General features: G+C 38.6%; 1 protein-coding gene across 17 annotated transcripts in view; it reads left to right on the forward strand.

Moving 5' to 3' along the window:
• Positions 1 to 23289, forward strand: part of BBX (BBX high mobility group box domain containing) — a 297925-nt gene that overhangs the window by 189446 nt on the left and 85190 nt on the right. For all 17 annotated transcript variants that reach the window (XM_019975203.2, XM_019975120.2, XM_070787339.1 and 14 more), the window contains 2 exons: positions 10432 to 10602; positions 16031 to 16273. In XM_019975203.2, coding sequence (XP_019830762.2) covers positions 10441 to 10602; positions 16031 to 16273 — 405 coding nt within the window. In that variant the 5' untranslated portion in view covers positions 10432 to 10440. The remainder of the gene's footprint in view (positions 1 to 10431; positions 10603 to 16030; positions 16274 to 23289) is intronic.

The raw sequence follows: 23289 nt of genomic DNA on the forward strand, positions 1-23289 counted from the left end.
AAGGGCCAGTGGGAGCTGATGTGAGATCCAGGCTCTGGCCTGAAGCAGGCCTACTAGCCTCACGGCAGGGAGCAGTCGTGCAGATGCTAAGAGGTGAGTTCCAGGTGATAGCATGTTGCTCATTGTAGGTAGAACTTTAAGAGTGAGAATGGAGCAAAGAAACATGAGCCTTAAAACTAAGTAGGGGTGAAGTCAGGAAGAATCTTATGTGCTGTATGAAGGCAGAGGTTTGCATGTCTTCCTTAGTACATTGCTGCTGCTGCTGCTGCTGCTGCTGCTGCTAAGTCGCTTCAGTCGTGTCCGACTCTGTGCGACCCCATAGATGGCAGCCCACCAAGCTTCCCTGTCCCTGGGATTCTCCAGGCAAGAACACTGGAGTGGGTTGCCATTTCCTTCTCCAATGCATGAAAGTGAGAAGTGAAAGTGAAGTCACTCAGTTGTATCCAACTCTAGCGACGCCATGGACTGCAGCCCACCAGGCTCCTCCATCCATGGGATTTTCCAGGCAAGAGTACTGGAGTGGGGTGCCATTGCCTTCTCCGTGAGTACATTGAGGGACTGCTGAAGAGATTTCATATGGAGGAGAAGGGCATGAGCACGTATTTGTAGTGTGGAGAATTCAAGTCAGCACAACCATAAATAGGAAGACCAGACTGCTGAGCCAGAGTGGGGAATGGAGAGGAGCAGACTATATATTAGGCGGTAGAAGGGACAGAACATGGTGAGAGATTAGGTATTGGCACTAGAAGCCAGTTGCAGTGATTGGAATTGGTGAGGAAGTAGAAAAGATGTGCATATTTTCCAGATGTTTCTGTGAAAAGAAGGAATGTCCAGTTTCTGTGCACCATGCGGGCTCTGGCAAGTCCCCCATGGATATAATGGAGACAATGTGTTTTCTCTGAGAGTCTAGAAATTAAATATGCAAGCGTGAATCATAGTGAGGTGGAGAAGGAAGCCAGAGCCTGTGGCACAGTTGGAATCAGCTGTGAGTGCTTTCTAGGAAATTAATCCTGGATTTTAGAACCGAGAAGATTAGGAAACAAGTCAGTAAATGAAGTGCAAGGTGGAGCCTGTGAACAACGTTAGTACCTAGGGCCAGTTCTTCTTGGCTGCTAGTTCCGTGGCTTGTGGTTAGGCAGTCTCCTGGCCTGACGGCTGGAGGGCAGTTTGTACCATAATAGAGGACTAGCTAAAGGAGGAGGATTCAGAGAGGGCTTTAGACTTGAAATTGTGTCCAGGCCAAAAGAGAAGGTTTTTACTGGGAGCAACTGGTGATAGTTCATCAGTACTTCATCAAACTGAACATCTAATGGTCCAGGGGAGCAGGAAAGATGAGAAGCACAGGCTGGGAGGGAGAGAAGGAGCCGGCCTTGAAATTCTGCCTTTGAGAAAAAGTAGAAGAAAAGAAGTTTTGAAATTGGTAGGCAGGGTGGAACTTTGGGAGGGTCCACATATGCCTTCCTGTTAACCAGGAGGCAAAGGCATTTCTTAGAATGACTAGGATTTTGCTGGGAAGGACCGTATGGAGAAGCTTGGGCTCTGAGGACAGAAGCCCTAGGCTTAAATCCTGGCTCTGCCACATGCTGGCAGAATGGCCTTGGACATGTTGTTTAAGCTTTGTCATTCCCAGTTGCTCCCTATATAAAATGTGACCATTATAGTTCTTTCTCCAAGAGGTATATGGAATGTTACAGAAATTAATTCATATAAAGTGTTTAGCGGTTGTTTAGTTGCTCAGTCATGTCCAGCTCCTTGCAGCCCCATGGACTGCAGCATGCCAGGCTTCCCTGTCCATTACTAACTCCCAGAGCTTTCTCAAATTCATGTCTATCGAGTCAGTGATGCCAGCCAACCATCTCATCCTCTGTCATGCCCTTCTCCTCCTGCCTTCAACCTTTTTCAACATCAGGGTCTTTTCTAAGGAGTCAATTCTTCGCATCAGGTAGCCAAAGTATTGGAGTTTCAGCTTCAGCATCAGTCCTTCCAATGAATATTCAGGACTGATTTCCTTTAGGATTGACTGGTTTGATCTCCTTGCAGTCCAAGGGACTCTCAAGAGTCTTCTCCAACACTGTAGTTCAAAAGCATCAATTCTTCAGCACTCAGCTTTCTTTATGGTCCAACTCTCACATCCATACATGACCACTGGAGAAACCGTAGCTTTGATTGTGTGGGCCTTTTTCAGCAAAATGCTATCTCTGCTTTTCAATACACTATCTAGGTTTGTCATAGCTTTCCTTCCAAGGAGCAGGCATCTTTAAATTTCATGGCTGTAGTCACCATCCACAGTTATTTTGGAGCCCAAGAAAATAAAAGTCTGTCACTGTTTCCACTTTTTCCCCTTCTGTTTGCCATAAAGTGGTGGGACTGGATGCCATGATCTTAGTTTTCTGAATGTTGAGTTTTAAGCTTTCACTGTTATCAAGAAGGTCTTTTAGTTCCTCTTTACTTTATGCCATTAGAGTGCTATCATCTGCGTATCTGAGGTTGTTGATGTTTCTCCCAGCAATCTTGATTCCTACTTGTGGTTCATCCAGCCTGGCATTTCACATGATGTTCTGGCATATAGGAAGCAAAATATATACAAGCATTTTATATATATGTAAATGTTTTATGCGTGTATATATATATATAAATAACTATTCTCCTCATTATCAGTGTAGTTTGGGAAGGAACCAATAATTTATTAATCTGTGGGCCCTGTGGGATTGGATAAGACTAAGACAAGTAAAGATTATGAATGAGCACTGAGGATCAACCTGAGACTGGAAACTTTTTGTAGTAGTGTCAGACCCTGGGAATAGCCAGCAACCTGGGGATAGACTGGGAAAGAAAAATGATTGGATCAGTTCAGAATTGAGGTTAATTAGCAGACCAGGTATGAAAGGAAAAGAGTACTAGTGAGGGGAAGGTGCTATGATATTGTTTTGAGAGCATAATGATAGTCATTGACCAGAGAATGGGATAAAGCTACGAAAAAAATGTCTTCAGTGTTGACAGCTGTTTGGAAGTGACTTGGATTTCATTTTATTACATCTCCTTGTCAGTTTTCTGTTTCTCTTCTCTCTTCCCTCTCCTCCTGAGCAACCCTCTGGGTTCTTATTTTTCCTTCTCTGCATGTTTTCCTTTCAAGCCTTGTGTCTCTTATGCCTCTTAGCAAAACAATGCAAAGAAAAAGCATAATGTGAAAGCAGAAGGGTATTGTTTCTGTGTTCACTTCCTCAGGTACTCCTGTCTAGCACAGGGACGTTTGCTCTGACAGATCCTGAAAAAAGGCATCTGGCATGTTTTTTACCCTCCAGGGTCTCTGGGAGGAATTCATATGGAGTCATTATACATGTATTATATGGGAAAACGATGGTTGTTTTACAGTCACGTTTCAAAAAATATGGCACAGACATTAAATGTGAGCGGTCAAAAATGGTGCTCAGGAAGGAGAGAGACAGGAGCTGAGCAAATAACAATAGCTCCTTAGAAATGAGAGTTCAGAGGGACTTGCATAGGAAGTGAGAATGGGTGTGTGGGGTACAGTGTGCAGGCCTGGGAGAGCTGAGGAAGCACAGGGCAGGTGTGGGGAGACAGGACGACACCTGCCTGCCAGCGGAATGGAGGCAGCAGAGATGGTGATGAAATGAGAGGTAAGGCTGGGCACCTAACTGCCACAGTGCATAGCTCAGCATGTGATCAATAAATACATGTTTAGCTGTGTGGAGAATAAATGAGGAAGAGGCTCCCATCGGCTTTGTTTTGTACATCAGATTCTTGTCAATGTGATAATTATGCCCTGACCATGTAATAAATGGATTAAAAAAAACACCCATGTTCATTTAGAAACTAAAAAGGGCAAATGTGTTATGCTAGACCTGTTGAAGACTAGGAATTTGGTGATTTTATGGTGAAGAACATAAATGCCACAGGAAAGCAGAAAGTTGGGCTTTGGCGGAGAGGGCAGTGTGATGGGAAACACGTTCAAGCCTGTTACTGAATTCTCTGTGTAAATCGCTTTTCTTCCCTCAGCTGCTTCTTTTGGTGCCTTATCTCTTTCAAGGTAGCTGTTGTCTCTATCTGTAGCCTAGAGCAGCATGCATTTTGAGAACCATGTTAAGCTCTCCTAAGGCTATAAATGTCACGAAGTGTAAGTATTAAAGATCTTAGAACACATATTCCTTCACGAAGGGGGGGGTCAGGGACCAGAACTGCCAGTGTAGCTAAGCCATTATTTGAATAGTTGCTGTCTTATTAGTATTCATGAAGAGCATGTAGATAACATCTTGACAGAGTTAAAATTTCAACTTGAAGAGCTACTGCTTTTCAATAAGGAGTGCATTAAAAGACACTCTTTGCATGAATAGAGTGACTGAATTGCTTCTACAATGAGAGTATTACTTTATTGAATGAGTTAGTTTTCATTTAATCTGTCTACAGTTTAGAATTTCCATTAGAATTACAATAAATAATGATTAGCACTTGTAGAACTTTAATCTTCAAAGAGTTTTAAAGTTAGTCTAATGTAACTGTCACTTGTAGTTATCAGAGATGTAAGCTTGCTCTTCTGCTCTGAACCTTGAAAGTATGTACCTTCCACCCCCTAGAGTGCCCTTTAGGTAGTTCCATGGCTCATAAGCTATTTGTCCTATAGAAAATGCCCAGTGAGTCAACAGATGGAAGGCTTTATATTGGAGCTTTGTCCTAGGTAAGTGTTTGGGCTCTTGAGTTAAGCTTCCTCGTTCTCGAGCCAGCTCCTCTGCTGCCAACTGTGTGACCCTAGACAAATGGCTTAACCCTCAGCTTTTTCAACTGGATTGCATAGTGGTTAGTACTTGCCTGAATGGTTCTTACAAAGATTAAATGAGATAGTGAATATCAAGTATGAAGCAAATAGTATTAATAAATATTAGTTGTATATTAGTATTATTTTAAAAATTATCCTTAGGAACACTTCATTTTGGGAAATTGTTTTATGTGGTTGTCAGGTGAGGAAATTACAAGCCATTAATACCCTTTTCAGAAACTGCTAATACCAGCCTCAGTTTGAGGCCCAGGGACAAAAAAGGAAGAAACCAAGACACCTTCCCATTAGAAATTCACAACCAACTGGGGGGAGGGTGGAGATAACTGAAATACCATGATAAGTGCTTGACCAAAAAAGTCAAGTACAATCACAGCTCAAGAGCAAAGAGCAATGAATTTTGACTTAAGGTTTTCACAGAAAGCTTTAGAAGGGAAGTGAATGTGACCTGGGCCTTGGTAGAAGCACAAGTCAGAAAGTGGAAGAATTTTAGGAAGTGAGCATGGCTTCCAAGTTGGGGTGTCTGCCAGTGTCTGTGTCAGGTGGATCCCTGAAAGAATGGAGGCAAGGAGCATTTTGAAAGGAGCAACACTCTCGGAAGAGTTGTTTAAGCAGGTCACCCTAACTCATGGGGAAGCGCTAGAACTACTGCTTTATCACTATTTCTTGGGGCTGATTTTCTCTGTAGGCCCGAGATGGCTCTGAAGCTTTGCAGGCTCAGCTAGACCCAGGAGAGTGTTTACTTATAAATAGAATGTGTGGCTGTCCAACAATGAGATTTCATAGGCCTCCCTCACCTTCCCCTATCTCATTTGGTCTGAGTTTCCATTAATATGATTTGAATGGAGTTTTATTGGACATTCAGGAAACAGTTTAAACTCTAAAATACCCCTGTGACACAGTTACATTTACACAGTGTTTTGAAAGCCAAAATTTACTGATTGCCCAAGTAGAGAGACAAAAGGATAGAAAGACTAGAGGATCTTATAGAATTTATGACTGTGCCAAGGGTCTGTTTCTGACTGTATATCACTCATACAAAAGAACAGAAACTTACCATCTTTCTTTTTCAGTTTCTGAGGCTGGAGATGAAAGAACATGGACCACTGTTGAATGGGAGTCCTCTGTGTTCTCTCTCCAACAGCATCTTAGGCTGCGTTACAGTGAGCCCTTACTGTCTGTTGAACCCATACTCTAAAAAGCCTGTGGATGTCAGGAGGGTTTACCACTGTGGAGTGGGAACTGTCTTGGTGCCAGGCTGTGTGCTGGGTGTTACATGAAAAGTGTTCTCACAGTAGAGCTGTTAACATAGTTTTAATGTGAGGAGAGACTAGCAAGATAAACAGCTTTACAGTGAGCAGTTAGTGGTATAGGCAGGATTCTGAATGAGGCCTTTAGGCGTCAGTGTCCATGGTTTTCTCTTGTTAAATGTGGTGTTCACTCTATACTGTTTCTTTTATGATATTTATTCCTTAAATTTCTCATGAAGTTTGATCTCAGTAAAGGTCTTCTATGAATGGCCTTGCTGCATTTGAAAAACATAGTTCAATGAAGTTTTTCCTAATGTATCACCAAGTTGATTTACATTTGGTTTAGTCTTATTAGTATCTAGGGCAACTCTTCCTGGCAAAGAAAAGGGTACACATGGGTTGGTTTATATTTATAAGATAAATATTATTCAGTACAGTCCACTTTTGAATGCTGGGGTTATATAACTATACAGTCACCTACCTGTATCTATGGCTCTCTGATCAGTAGATTCAACCAGCAATTGATTATGTAGTAATATAGTCTGTTTTTACTGAAAAAGTTTCATGTGTAAGTGGACATTCTCAGTTCAAACCTGAGTTGTTCAAAACCCAACTGTATTTTGGATAGGGACCTTCAGCCTCCATCATTTGATCTCAGCAGCCTAATTTTATGATATTGATTCTTTCAAGTACAGAGTCCACTGATAGTAAAAATAACCTGAAATTGCCATGTAGAAAGGAAGAAGGACCCCTTTTGAATAAAGTCCCCCAGTTGCTTCATTCATTACCTGTAGATTGCTAGCTTAATTTGCTCTTTTACCAGAACAAGAAACCAAACTTTATAATGTGTGGGGTTTTTAGTGGCAAAATAGTTACGAAGGTAGGTCTTTGTTACTGTCAAAAAGTAACGATTTTCCCTCCTCCTGTCTGTTGAAATAAGATAAGTAATATGCTTAAGTCTCAAAATTATGCCTTCTTTGCCCTTATTTTTTCTCAGATGTTTTTCTTCACCTTTTCTTTCTTCTCTTTCTCTTTACTTCTGAATGATAATCAGGAGCTCCCCCACCCCTACCCATTGTGGACACGTTTGCCTTCTTTCAACAGTTTGAAAATAGATCCATGGTGATTTAAAAAGTAATAGATAACTATAAGTTATTAAAGTGTCCAATTTATAGTTGGGGTATTTCATGGTCATTAGATCAGACATACTTTTCTTGACTATTTTGTCCCAAGTTTGCTGTCTTCAGTTCACTTATTTTATTCATGCTAAAAATATCTATCTTCCTCCTGTTTTGTTCTAGACTTTGTGCTAGTTGTCACTCTTTTTTCCCCCACAGCCCAGGTAGTCAGTCGATGGTTCTCCTAACAGAACATTGCCACCTAGGCCTGCATTTACTGTTATATGTAGTTATCAGACCTCCTTTTTTTTTCACTCAAGAAAGAATATCTGAATTCACAGGAATGAAAGAGAAGGTGCTAATTTTGAAGCCATTCTAGTGTATAAATAGTGAATTATCACCATAATTTAGCATGGAGTTTCATATGGTTGCTTACAGCAGCCCTCACAACTAACCGATCTTGATGTTCTGATAAGCCAGATGCTTCTGGGTGTATAAAGTTAACTAGTCTTGGATCATCAAGGAGAAGCTTAGTGATGAAGGTAGGATGTACCCACATAATTGTAATTCAAGAGAAAATGTGGTTGGTGTCATTAGCAATATAGGATCTTTTTATTGTTTTCATGGGGGTGGAGAGATTAATGTGGGGAGCATCAGAGAGGAGATACGGTATCATAGTGGCCTGGCAGCCTTGTGGAAAGAAGCGGAGCAGTGGTGGGAGGAGGTTAATGTGGTTATTTTGAACCCCAAAGCCACGTATACCTTCCATTCATTTGATTCTTGACATTTTGTATTCTGTTTGAAATTGAAATTACACATAAATATATACAAAGGCACATACTCTAAAACACATTCATGCATAATTAAATAGCATAATCAAAATCATTGAATCTAAATGATATATTTTTCTCTAGTCACTGGCAATCACTTTGACCTCTCCAGTTGATAACAGCTTGCCTGACTTAAAATTTCCTGCTGATTTCTTTTACTTATTTAAAAAACGTGTTATATCATAAAATATTGGGTATTAAAACCCAGTATGGGTTTAATTACTACTCAAGCATCTCATCCTGAAGTGATTAGTAAGCCACAAAAATAACTGTTTCCTCTTCTCTCTGTACAGCACTGATATTTTTGGAAATTGGGTTGCCTATGCCAAGTTTTTTTTGTAGATTGACTGGGAATTGTTAACTGGTCTATCAATTCAAAGAAATTGTTGTTCCTTTATTAAAAACATAGCAGATAACTAATTCCATTTAGAGTTCTCAATCACTTCTACTCTTGAGGCAGCCACATGAATCATGTAATTGCTTCAGATGCTCAGCAGAAGTTTCTTGCTAAGGAAACCACAGGAACATGTTCTTCTCCCCTCCTCACCCCCCCCCCCTTTTTTTTGACTAGACACAGCTTTTAATAATAAGATTTTGTCTGAATGAAGATTAAAAAATTATTAAAATGAAGATTTTATTGATACGTAATCTTAATGCCTATCAATCATGAAATAATTGAGAAAATTTCAATACATTCTTATTTTGAAATAGTATATGGTTATTAAAAATGAGGATGATCAAACTTAAAGCAAGAAATTTTCAGCTTAGACACTTTAAGTGGCTGTGTTTACTATTATATTTGTATTTAGAAGAAGGTACAGAATGATATTATCCATTAAGATATTAGAATTGGTCAAAGGATGGGAAAACAAAGGGGAAGATTATTAACAGAAGACAGACCAGAAATGGACTTATATACATGGAATGGGGGAAAGCAGGAGGATTTAATAAATGGTTTGAAATAGTTGGTTAGGTATTTTGGGGAGAAAAAATAAGCTCAATCCCCACCTCACTCCTTTGTCAGAATGAATTCCAGATTGATTAGTTATTTACATTTTTTAAAATAATGAAGTCTTGTAAGTTCTAGAAGGAAACATTAGTGAATGTTTTTTGATTTTGAAGTGAAGACCTAAATATGACCCTCAAACCCAAAAACAATTAAGGAAGGAAGATAAAAAATTGCCTATATCATATTGTTTTGAAGACTTGAGAACTAGATGAATCTTGAAACTGTATGTTCATGGATCCTAATGTTAGCAACTTAGCATTAAAAGTTTATTGATAACACTCTGCAAGCATTTGGATCAATGCAAATTTAAACTGACCAGAAAGGCCACCACTGTGTGATTTTTGGCAACTACATTTAAGTTTGTAGTCATCAGCATGAACCATTTAAACTGATGGTATTTAACTGTATTATGTGAATTTTCACATCAGTATGTATAAAGAGTAATTTATTTATCAATATTATTTCAAATGAATGAATGAGAAATATTAAATAATTATGGGAAAGCATGTAAGAAACTGTGTAGTTTAACTTCGGGCTGGGCATAATGGAGAAGGTACTTTTTTTTTTTTTTGCTATTTTCACCTTTACAATATGAATATGTAGTTGTTTCACTCAGAAAAAAAATTTTTTTAAGTCATTGAAAAATATTTTAGAATTTAGGTTTCTGAAAGATTTTGTCAGATTCATAGTTATTTCAGACAATCATCTATTAGGGGAAAGAAGTCTAGAGAGTGAAACTTACTACAGGTTTGCAGTGCATATGTAATAGGGAGAGGCACGGAGATTGGTGACTTGTATCACAAGTGAGTGCTCATCCCACTGAGTGACTTCATATATGGACGGGATCCTTGGAGGCTGCATGCAGTTAGTTTTTGAAAAGTGTATGTCATCTTATGAAATAGTTTTATTTTAAATCTAAAACATTTGATTCTTACAAAGCATTCGTTTTACTTAATACTTCTAAGATTTATCATAGTATAGAATGTGAAATTCATATAAATTATTATGAAAAAATAGGAGCTATCAGAGAATGTAGAGAGACCTACATCTGGGAGGATCTCTACTCTCCTGGGAGGAATCTTTCACATTACTCTAGTGGAAGACTCTGAGAAACACTATCCTGGTAAATATGAACAGGTGACAATAACTTATCATCATCTTAACACTTTATTTGGGTTTTGAGTTCTGAAATTATAAAGTGGAAGGAAGAAGATTTCAGAAAAGGAAAAGGCAAATTTTATTAGCAATTTAGCCCACTAAAATGAATGTTTGATTATGTTAACTTAGAGTTCTTACTGAATCCAGTAAATGCCTGAGCTGGTAGATATTTTAATCATTAAAACTATAATCCAGTTAAAGTTAAGGAAGCTAAATAAACTAGTTTTAATCAAATTTACTTTGATTTCTCTTTCTCTTTTTCTTTTGACTACCACAGGTCACAGTAATGAAAGGCAGTAATAGAAATAAAGATCATTCAGCAGAAGGAGAAGGGACTGGAAAACGACCAAAGCGAAAGTGTCTTCAGTGGCATCCATTGCTAGCAAAGAAACTCCTTGACTTTTCAGAAGAGGAAGAAGAGGAAGACGAAGAGGAGGATATTGATAAGGTAATTTCTCTGTTTATTGTAGTAGTTTTAAGTTTGAACATTCATTCAGAAACTGCAGTGAACACGTGTGGTACAGTGAATGTGTTTCTAGGAGTCTGTATAACTTGAATTCTACTTAACTACTTTATCTACAGTTTCATCCCAAATGTTGATGACTCTTAAAGTATCTATACTTCCTAATAATTTAGACTGAAGCAGATCCTTCTTAATTAGTATTTCTCTCAATTAGCTAATGATTTGCAGGCAATAGTCAAATGAAGTGAGTTCATAAAATTTGATATGTTCACCTTGCACCCACCTGTTGCTCTTCTGGCCTCTCTTTCCTCCTGCCCAGCCCAGCTGTGCCACTACAGGCAGGTTCAGAGCTGTTCAGGCCCTCATCCTTGAGGCCCTCAGAGCATCTGGGTGCTGCCACCCCTCTCAGTCCCCCTCCTCTGGTCTCACACTGGAGCAGCCAGCTCTTGCTTAGAAAGTTACACAATGATGCAGGTGACTAGAAAGCCACACATTCCTTCAGATCTTGGCATGACTGCTTCCTCATCTTTTACCTCCCCAGGGATGTCCCTCACACCCAAGTCTTCCCCGTCTGAGGAATTTGTCCCCTTGAACTTCTTTCTGTTTGCTATGTATACTTGTTTATGTCTGTCTTCCCAGACTAGTGTATAACTTTGGTAGAGCAGGGGTCTTCCCCTTCCTGTTGTCTTCTCCTTCCTTAAAGCCCAGAATGGTGATTGGTGCAGAGTAGATTTTGAACAGCTCATTGGGCTTCCCTGGTGGCTCAGATGTTTAAGAATCTGCCTGCATGAAGGAGACCTGGGTTCGATCCCTGGGTTGGGAAGATCCCCTGGGGGAGGGCATGGCAACCTACTCCAGTTTTCTTGCCTGGAGAATCCCCATGGACAGAGGAGCCTGGTGGGCTACAGTCCATGGGGTCGTAAAGAGTTGGACATGATTGAGCGACCTTCACTTTCACCTTTCATGGTCAGTGGAAGAATAAATGAGTACATATTTTGTGTCACTACAAATATTATAAACATTCTTCAATATCCACTCAGTCTTTTGTCCTAGGCTTGGGTCAACTCCCTTCTTTGCTCTGTTTATCAGGAATTACAAACATTTTTCCTGTTGTGCAGACATCTTCTCTAGATACTGTTTATGGTCTCCTCACTGCTGCACTTTTCTTCTCTTTCACAGAGAAAATAGAGGCCACCAAAAATGCCTCCTTCAGCTTTCTCCACTCAGCTTACTCTTATCTCGGTCCTTATCCATCTTTTCCTTTCCTTTTTCAGAGAAATGGTGTCACTCTTCCTATTTGAGGAAATTGCCAAGTGTATGCTCATGCCTAATTTGATCTTTCTCATGCATTTGCACCTATTGATGACTTGGTTCTTGAAGCTGTCTCCTATGTCCACGACAGCACTCACTGTTATTTCTGTTCCTACCTTCCCAACTATACCTTTCTGGTTTCTTCCATTTGTTGTCCATCCATTATTTAACCCTCAAATATTGATGTTCTCTGAGCCTCTTATCTTAATTTCTGTCTGCATCCTGGACCTTTCCCCTAAATTCTGGACTTGTATTTCTGACTATTTACTTGACATATCCACTTTAAATATCGAGTCAGAATCTCAGATTGAATGTGTTCAAAATGAAGCTTTCACTGTTCTTCTCCAAACCCCATCCTCCGGCATCTTTCTTTCCTTTCTCAGTAAATGGCAATTCCAGCTGTGTCAGATTGGTCAGACCTGACACCTTGTTTGTTTTCTTTTGCTCAAGTCTCTGGTCTGTCCATCAGCAGCTTTTCAACTGTGCTTTCAAAAGGTCTTCACCAGTTGACCCTTCTTTAGCAGTGTCACTGCTACCACCTTGCTCCAAGCTACCACCAGCGCTGGTGCAGATTGCTATATTCTGCCTCTCTCTCCCTAGTTCTTGCCCTTCTAAAGTCTGTTCTCAATAAAGCAGCCAGAGAGATCCTTCCAGAGTGACAGGTTGATTGTGCTACTTTTCAGCTTCATGAGGATGGGGATTCTGTATGGTCACTGCTCTGTTGGTATCACCTGAAACGGTGGCTGCTCCGTATCACATGCCCAGTAAACAGTTATTTAGTAAAAGAATGAAGTCATTGAGTCCTCTTCTCTTTTTAGTCTACAATCAAGAGATCTCACCCATACTGTTGGTCTTACTTCTTTTTGTTGGTACATTAGTTCATTATCCTAACTCAGCCTTCTCTGCCAAGAGCCTCTTCACATTCTGTCTACCCAGTACTAATCTTTCTGCTCCCCACTGGATATAACTTCCCTTCATTTGAGAAAAAGTGTTCTCAGTTGTGTATGAAGGAATCTGGCTGCCAAAGTTGGAAACATTCTTCCTTTTTCAACCTTTACATTCAGTTAAGACACCAGTCGCTCTTGTTTCTACCTCATTAGTGAGTGTTGTCTCTGTTCCCAATTCTCCGTTCGCATGAATACTGCCTTGATTTAGCCCTGTCCTGGTTCTTGCGTGGACTGCTGGCATAAACTTTTAATTCATTCCTCTAGTCTTGTTTGCTGCTAGTTTGGCTACTGTAATTCGTGCTCTACACTAATGACGGGAGTTATCCTGCAGTACAGATCTGACAGTGTCTTTCCCCTGCTAAAACCACTCATGGCTCTCCATTGCTCCTAGCAGCGGTCTCCAGATTCTGGTCTGGTGCTAGTGTTGTCTTGTTGCAGAGTGTTACTTGCTTGGCCTCTGGTGAAAGAAAAAAAAGGTCCAGATAATTTTTTATTTCAATTTAATTTATATACCATGCACTTGTTTGTTTACTCACTTTTCAGTTAGTTAATTTAATGAAATAATTATATTAGAAGTTTAAAAAAAATGTTTTTAGTGTTCATACTTGACAGAACAAAAAGTTTCAGTCTGTGTTGGTCCCCTTCAAGGGGTTTTTTTGAGTCATACAGTCTGAAACCACTCATTTACAGGATTAAATGCCCTTATTTTTCTTTCGCATTTTTCAAAAAAATGACAAAGCACATTGTTCATGAAGCGGCCCATACCTTCTTCTACAACAACTCTAGTTCTCCATTCTAATCTTTTGTATACTGATTCTGTTGAACTGTATATAAGTGAATAAACCATTGAGCCTTAATCTTTGTTAGTTCCCCACGACCTCCCACTGACTACCTTATATACTCTGATTTGTCTTTCAAAGTTTAGCCCAGACGACGCTTTTCTAGGGAGACTTTTCTGTTGTTCTACCAATCCACTAGTGTTTCATTATCACACTGATTTCTTATAGTCATCATCCTGCTTTTTAATTTATTCGCTTATATGTCTTTCTCCTCTACCAAAACAGTGAGCTCCTGGGGCCAGGATCTTGTCTTATTTATCTCTTTTTCCAACTCTTGTCTTGAGTTCTATAATTTAGTCACTGGATCAAAGTTATTTTTTCTGAAGGGAAAATAAAATTACTTCCTCAACTTACGTAATACATATTTTTACGCCTCATTTCTCTGTAACTTCTTAGTCAGTTTCAGAATGATAGATAAATATTCCTTGAAAACGCAAGTCATTGTTAATGATTATACCCATAACAAGGAAGATAAATCTGTAGCCTTCATTCCCAGTAATAATCCCTAATGTACTTCCAGATCAGGTAGCTCTGACTTTGAGATTGTTCTGTACTATTTGTGTCTGAAGACAATTGATGATTAATTAAATACATATACAATGCTTAATTTAAATTTAAAAGACTTTTAAAAAACATTTAGTTGGATTAAATTAGTGATTTGTCTTAGAGTGTCTGTAACAGTTGCCCAATAAACATGATATAAAAGAAGCTGATTGCCTTATTATAGTAATGGCCTCAGAGCGTGATCCTTAGACCAGCAGCGTAACTGCACAACTTGTTAGAAATACAAATCCTCAAAGCCTACTCCAGACATACAGAATACAAAATTCTGGCAATGGGACTTAACAATCTGTGTTTTAACAAGACCTCCAGGGATTCCTATGCCCACTTACATTTGAGAACTACTGCCCTATTGTATCGGAGATGGCAATGGCACCCCACTCCAGTACTCTTGCCTGGAAAATCCCATGGACAGAGGAACCTGGTGGGCTGCAATCCTTGGGGTTGCTAAGAGTCAGACACGACTGAACGACTTCACTTTCACTTTTCACTTTCATGCATCGGAGAAGGAAATGGCAACCCACTCCAGTGTTCTTGCCTGGAGAATCCCAGGGACAGGGAAGCCTGGTGGGCTGTCATCTGTGTGGTCGCACAGAGTCGGACACGACTAAAGTGACTTAGCAGCAGCAGTATAATGCAGTCTGACAGCATCTTTGATCCTTCTTGATTTTAGCTATAAAGCAGCATTAAAGGAATGGTTTTAGTAAGCATTCTGGACTTCTGTTCTTGGTTGCAGTGTTTCCAAGAGATACCATGGAATCATATTTTAGCCTCAGAAGATACTTAACAGTGCTATTCTAAGATTCTGTGGTCAGAGATGTGCTTTAAGAAATTAAACCTGCAGCCATGTATAGGAAGTATTATAAGGGAGTAAAAGCAGGAAGATGAAGCCATAGGCCAGAGTGCTACTAGGACAGCAGCAGTGAGGATTACACAGATGGACAGGATCAGAGCCTTGCAGAAGTCCTTGAAGATCTTGAATGAGATGCTTAGGGAAATGAAGGATTCAAAAGCAGTTTTGAAAGTGTAAGCCCTATCACCATAGAATTTCAGTAGACAAGAATGTGTGATTATCTGTAGACTTGAAAATTTACTTTTGTAGTTCTTCCTTCAAATAACGTCAAATGTCTGTTTTGATTTTTATGGTTGGAGGCTTCAAGAAACATTAAATAGTCTGTATTAGATTTTTATTCATTTTCACATTATTAGTTGTACAAAAGCACTTTCTAAAAAGGAGAAAGACAGAACCAATATTCGTGTATCTTTATGAGGATATTGTTAACTTTGAGACCCATATACTATGAAATGGGTTTAATCCTTTATCCAGCAGTTAGTTAGGTACTAATATTGTACAAGACATTAAACTAAGCACTGTGTATGAGGGAAATAAGAGAGGTTTTGTCCTCAAAGAGTTCACTGTTAGTGAGAGAAAAAAATGCAAGCAATTATAACAACAATGTAATATATGCTGTAATAGAGACATGCACAGGTTGCTACAGAAACTCAGCAAAAGAAAACATTTTAAGTTGGTTAACATGCACAGGTTGCTACAGAAACTCAGCAAAAGAAAACATTTTAAGTTGGTTACCAGCCACAAATAGTGGTTGATAATTTTTAAAAACCCTTCCTCCCCCCATTTGTAAATTGTTTAAACACAGCTAAGGAAAAATGCAATTTAAAAACCAACACTAATTGTTAAAAACAGAGTTATCCAGGATGTGTTAAACATCTTGGCTCTTGTTTTGTTGCTAATAGGTTCAACTTCTTGGGGCCGATGGCCTAGAGCAAGATGTTGGTGAAACTGAAGATGATGAATCACCAGAACAGCGAGCCCGGAGACCAATGAATGCATTTCTTTTATTTTGCAAACGTCATCGCTCTCTTGTCCGTCAGGAACACCCCAGGCTTGATAACCGAGGTGCTACCAAGATACTAGCTGATTGGTGGGCTGTTCTCGATCCAAAGGAAAAGCAGAAATACACAGACATGGCCAAGGAGGTGAGTTACAGTGAGGAGGCTTTGTGGTAACTGTGAACAACCAATCCTGCAACCCCCAGTTAGTAGAGTCCATGCAAAAGGTCTAGCAGCAGCACGAAGGTGAATCCCGAATCAAGTGTTAAACGAAGACATTGAAGCTTTGTTCCTATTCCTGAGTTCCAAGTCCACCTTGCAAATAGTGGTGAGGTGCCAAAAGAAACCTATTGCCAAGAAGTTTTTTCTCACTTGTTTGTATTGCACTGATGACATGAGGGATGGATTTTTATGAATGGTGATTTATTTATTATGAATGACTTTTGTTTTTAGTTTTTCTAGGAGCCCAGCTTCTGCTGTCAGAGAATGCCCATGGTGAAGATGACACTCTTGATCTAGTTCTAAAGCTAAACAGCTTTGTAACCATATCTGAGTTAATTTCTGGGTCTCAGTTTTTTGTGGGGTTTTTTTTTTCCTTTTTTAAAAACGATGTTATGAGAAAGAGAAAGTTGGAACAAAATTTGCATCCCTTCCAGCACTAATTTTTAAAAAAATTTTGTAATATACACAGTTATCAAAAGATATGCTTTGACTTCTTTCTGTAGGTAGTAAGTACGGCATGAGTATTCAAAGCCAGTAGAGGAACGAATGGCAGTGGAACAGGATGTACTGTGATGTGTGCGTGCGTGTAAACACTGTGAGCAGCAGTTGGTGAGAAGTATTTCCATACAGGAATACTTTCCAGAGGACTGGAGTGTATGTTCCAAAATGTGACTTAATTTATTCAAAAATTGTATACTGATCTGTTTCTAAAGTAACCTTAAATTAGTGTGAGTTCATTGTACATTTAAAATGTATTGTATAATGGATTTAGCAAGTAAGGGGAAAGCAAAGCAATATCATTGTGGTTAACTTGAAAGGAATAATTCTAACTATATTTCTTTAGAGTTACAGCTTGCAAATAATATTGATTCATGAAAAACCCCAGCCACCCAAACATTTGGTTAAGTTCTATGAGAAGATGGACCAGCAGGTGACAAATACAGAGTTTCAAGTGAGATATTTTATTAGACATCTCAGTATGTAGAAAAATAATTCTTTCAATTGCTGTGGTTTTATTGAGTTGCTTAACAAGCTAACATGGAACATAAAAATTTCTTAGTCTTCAGGGAAATTTGAATCCAGAATAAATGATTAGCATAGTTATTGTGTAATTAATGGTCACATAAGGCTTCAGGAATTAACTGTATTGTTAAAGACAGAATTTTAGCTATGTAGAGCATCTTATCTTGCAAATTTAAAATCAATTCCAGTAATCTACATGATTTTAAATGCTACTGGAGATTTTCATTCTCATAACAGTAATTAATAGTAAAAGATTCCCATTAAGTAGCTTTAGATCCTTTCATAGTCATGCTTCTAAGATAAAACAATTAATCTGAAACCTCATAGAGAGTTGCATAAGCCTCCTATAATTAAACTCTTGAGTTTATTTTTGGATTACTGTTTTTGGGTAACATACAGCCTGTCCCATAATTGTTTACTTTCTCAAATACTGCTAATTGATAAACCCAACAGGTGGCCACTTTTAAGAGGAAGGAAGTCTTATTTTCATATAGGAATTCCTTTACTAGTTACTTAATTAGCTTCACAATATTTGCCATTGTGGTAAGTAATGAAATCTAAATCTCATAAGGTGTGCCGCCCCCCCCCCCAACCCCCAAGCTACTCCAATGGCAACAGTAACTGGCTCTTCCACCCAACAACTTGTCTTGTTTATAGTTGCTCTTATGAAATGTCTCACTTCCAGTGCCATGCGTGGAAGGTTCAGCTACTTTCAAAATCCTTATATAATTGGTTTCTAGTCGTAAGTGATACTTGTTTCTACCTACTTACCAAATGGTTTTGAAATTACAAAAGAGTGCAGGTAATTGTGCTGGTGTTTTTTTGTGTGCATATTACAGCCTTAGTTGAAATGTCACTTTTTCCCTTACTCATTACTTGCTGTCTGATTATTTTCTGTTAGTGCATCTGGTGAGGCGAAGTACCTGTTTGGAAATTTTTCAGTTTTTTAAATTGTTTCCCAGGGCTGATTTATATTGTTGAAAAAAAAAAGTTTAATGAGGGTTTCCTGTTTTCCGAGGGTTTTAAACTGTCCTAAGGATATAACCTGGATTCCTTTCTTAAATTCAGCAGCATGCCTTATGGTGCAGTGTTGTGGGCATTCATAGCCTCTAGCTTCTGCAGCTGCCTGTTAGTAGTCTCACACCATATTATTGTTCTTTTAACATCTTTATGTATACATTGTACAAATGTAAAAATATATGTCTGCATTTTTGACTAGGACATTTCTGGAAACTTCTACTTGTCACTTAAACTAATAATCATAATTAATTAATGGACAGTCAATATAGAGGATCACACATGTTATTCAGATAGAGAGAGTCAGTGCCAAAGAGAGGGGAGAATCTGGTAAGTTAAGACAATTTTGAATGACCTTTTTCATACCCCCTTTGGTTTTTGTAGCCTAGGCATGGGACAGAATACATGCATTTATTGACTAGTTAGTTCATTCCAGAGTGGATGTCTTGCATATGCATAAATATTTAAAGTCAGTTATGATTGTTCCGTGGGGCTCAGAGGTAAAGAATCCACCTGCCAATGCAAGAGATCCTTTGGTCGGGATCCCTGGGTTCGATCCCTGGGTTGGGAAGATCACCCGGAGAAGGAAATGGCAACCCACTCCACTATTCTTGCCTGGGAAATCCCATGGACAGAGGAGCCTGACAGGCTACAGTCTGTGGGGTTGCAAAGAGTTAGACGCAACTAAACGACAGCCTTGAGTATTCCTGTTCTTCAGAGCAGGGACTGAAGGCTCTTTGGAGTTAGTATCTTGACCAGTCATACAGTTGTGGACCCTGGAATAGTCTTTCCTATGTGCTTCTAGCATCCTTGTAGTATATGTTGCTCACTTTAGATGACTGAGAGACAAGAGATTTGAGTAAGAAGTGGAAAATGGTAACTATAAAATATCATGGTCTCATGGGAATAGTCTGCTTGTGCTGGGGTTAGGGTATTTCAGAAAAGGCTTAATGAAGTTGTTAGTAGAATTTGGTATGTCCCTTGGCACAGGATTCAGAAGAAAGGCAAGGATACGAGCAGACAGGGAAAAATAAGAACAACTTCAGGAATGAGAAAGTTTTACTTGAAGCCTGAGCTGTTTGTAGGTGAGTAACAGGAAATGATGATATAAAGGTGAACATCTTGAGAAATTGGCCTGAAAAGTTGGAAGCTCAGTTGTACGTTAATAAAAGAGCAATGGAATCAAATGCAGTAAAATACAGTTTAAAAGTAAACTGTAATAGCCTCTTGTAAATGTTGGGGTCTGTTGTGGTCTGGAGTCTAGGAAAGATTATCACTGTAAATCTCCATGGGGTTTCGTGACCAGTTCTTCCTCGATATTTCTTCAAGAGAAAATTAATGTATTCATGCCCTTTCTTTGATTTTATCAGAAATGGATTCTTCTCCATAGAAAATTTGATGTCATTTTCTTAGGTATTATCACTCTGTACAACTTCTGTTAACAGTCATGTGTCACGCTCGACAGAATTTGTCTTTGTACTAGCTTGATGTGGCATCTTGCATACTACTGAGCGAGAGCAGCACCTCATTGATCCCCACATTCTTGAGAAACAAGTGTTACATTTGTTATTTCCGTACAAGAATTATTTTATAATCTGTAATTTGGTGAGAGTTTTGTGAACAATTAAGTTATGGTCACATTTTCATCTGTTTATTAAATGATTCTTAACCCTTCTGTTCTTTGGAACTTCTGCTTTGGTTTTCCAAGAACCTTTCTTTTGAGTGAAGCCATAGCTGTCAATTGACATTTCTTTCCTCTATCAGACACTTTCTGCTACCTCTAATGAAATAACTTACTCTGTGTGGGTTTTTCTGAGTATGACTTAACTGGAGCCCCAGCACTTTAAGGAGAGGTGGGTAGTAAAACCAAAGATTTGGGCTTCATGGTTCTCAAATTTCTTGTTTCCGAGGCCTTTCCCATTCCTGTGTTCTGGATGTTGGGACTTTCTTATTATAAAAAAAAATACTTGTGTTTATTTTTTTGAAATAATACCAATTTTTGAATATTGCTTTATTCTCTCTAGGGTTCTGACTCATTTAATCCTAAAAATAATCCTATGAAGTAGATACCATTTTCTGAAAGCTAAAGATGAGGACACTGCAGCCCAGAGGAGTTACGTGACTTATCCAAGGCAGCAAATTACTAGCAGTAGAGTTTGGGTAGCCTTCTCCCTTTTCAGACCTTCTGAGTTTACACATTTGTAATTGTCAGTGAAGATACCTGTCCTCACAGGGTTGAGGTTAAGATGCAAGTAAGGCACTGTGCGCACAGGCATGAAGTTTAAAATGCCATGAAATATTAGTTGTTCCTGATAAGCTTATGTTTGTGTTTCATACTTCTTTACCTAATAATTTTTTTACTGTTTTTATTAGAACCTGTTAACACACTGAAGTGCTACTAAAATACACAATTAATCTTTGAAACATAAGAATCAACAAAACTAAAAGTATCATTTGCCCATCTTGGCAGACACTGTCCAATGTGATTAATGATTCCTAACAAAATAGATATTCCACTAAGTGAGCTAACTACTTGATTTCAGAAATATCAGTCCATTTACTAATTGTTAGGTTTTTTTCTAATTTGCTGATTGTTTTTCTGTGATTCTCTTGTTTTTTCTATGATCCAGTGGATGTTGGCAGTTTGATCTCTGGTTCCTCTGCCTTTTCTAAATCCAGCTAGCTTGTACATGAATTATCTGTTAATGCATTTCCAGAAATGCAGATAATGTTTACTTACCCAGACCCCTACCATCCTTTTATAAAGTGCCAAAATTACATCTTAAAAGAAATTCTGAAATTTTTATTTTTAATTAGTGCTAACTGATTAAATAGACTTTCTCCTTCTTAACCCAAATTAGGGAGGAATATTGTCCTTTAAAAAAGGTTATATGTGGAAATGAACTACTGTCTCCACAGTAATCCTTACAGGGAATTTAGGCAACCATATCTATAGCCAACTCAGTTTTTCCTTTATGACTTTTCTGCAAGAGAACCAAATAACTCCCTGGTCACTTATTCAAGTCACTTTTTGAAATGTGTGGTTTTTACTGGAGTGGCTTTATCACGAAAGTTTCATAGGTTAGTGTATAATTTAAAATAGATCTTTTCTATCAGATACATAAACTTAATTCATCATCCTGTCATATAAAAGTCTGATTCATTTTCTTCCTGTTAAAATGTCTAGTAAGAATAATTCAGACCTATAAGTTTTAACATTTTTATGAGGAAAGGTTCCTAGAACTAAGAAAGTACTAATTAGTACCACTTCTCAAATATCTTACTCTCATCTTCCACCCTGTATAATGTGATTTCTGCCTGCCAATATGAGGAGGTACAGTTGTCTCCAAATTCATTAGCCATTTCAAAATTTATTATGCTAAAGATTCACTTAGCCCCTGCAAAGTTATAGAATTTAAATTGTATTATGCCTTTTTTTGAAAACAAGATAATTACTGAATAATCTCATAGTTGTGGTAGATTTTTTTTTATCATGGTGATATTTCACATTTTTGCACCTGTATCAGCTCTCTTTATTTATATAGATATTCCCAGGGTCCCTTATTACTTTACCTCAACAGGGTTATTATTCTCTCTCACTCTGCTGAGACGAGCTAGACTGCAATAATAGCTAGAAATACTGCCGGACTTTTTGAGCCAACCCTCCCGCCCCACCTCCAATTAAGAACAAACACTTGGAGAACAATTAATAAGGACATCTCTCCTTAAGGTGCTTTTTAAGATCAAATTTCCCATTCTTATAAGTGATCTGTGAAAGTAATTTTGAGAACCAGTTTTTTAAAGATTAACGTAATACTGTCTTTTGGTTTATAATAATGCCATTGTCATATATAAAGTAGACCAAATACTGTGTCAAGGGTATGTATTTAATACCATTACCGAAAAGCAGTGGTGTATTATCATTGCTAATGAAGTCTGGTGGTGATTGAGATTGGAGAGAGGAGGGCCAACATTTACTAATAAGCACCTTCTGTAAGTCAGGAACTGTGGCTATAAAGTAGATTCACTTAGGTTATCTAATCAGTTAGAAATTTGCAAAACAAAAAAGAATTTAGTAAGGGAATTTTTACTTTAATGGGAGATTTTTGAAAATAAGTATTTTAGCAAGAGGTTAGTTACCTCGAGGATAGGACCAATAGCCTGTGATTGATGTTTGTGAAGGATAACTGAGCTTCGCCCTCTACCCCCAGCAGGAAAGCCCTCCCCTGGGGATCCAGATGAGTGGGCCTGTCTCTTTGGTCCCTTCAATCTGTGCTGATGGATTTTTGCCCACATGGTTGGCCAGCGTGCTAATAGTTTCACTCAGCTATTTGCTTCAGACTATATATAGCCGCTTCTGATTTCTCCCTTACTCAGCTTTCTCTGTGATCCCTTTCCTAATAACCTCATCACAACAAATGATTAAGCCTTTCTGTTGTCTCTTATAGCTGAATCAGAGCCAGTGACTGATGGTGTGTGTGCTCGGTTCCAAGGACAGACATCCTCATGCCCTGAGGCTCCTCCTGCCTTCTCCCTCACTGGATGTTCATACACTGCCTGTGTTGACCTGTCTGTCTTTTCATGAACTTATGACATCTCCATCTAAGCTTTAAACTCCTTAAGGACAAGGGCTGTTTGTTATTCTTTTCTCTTATATCCTTCATTCTTAACCCTTTGCTCTGCTGTTTTACATTGAGTTTAAGAATATGAAAGATTAATATTGTGGTTAATTTACATAGTATTGATCCTCATAGTGAACTCTCAGTTTCTGTTTTCCATGAAACCCCACATACTCCAGGCCTGTCTTCTGCCATTTGTCCTACACACAGGTAGCTTCAGTAGTTGTTGTTCAGTTGCTAAGTCGTGTCTGACTCTTTGCAACCCCATACACTACAGCACAC

This window comes from Bos indicus, chromosome 1, assembly GCF_029378745.1.
Source record: "Bos indicus isolate NIAB-ARS_2022 breed Sahiwal x Tharparkar chromosome 1, NIAB-ARS_B.indTharparkar_mat_pri_1.0, whole genome shotgun sequence".
NCBI classification, from domain to species: Eukaryota; Metazoa; Chordata; class Mammalia; order Artiodactyla; family Bovidae; genus Bos; species Bos indicus.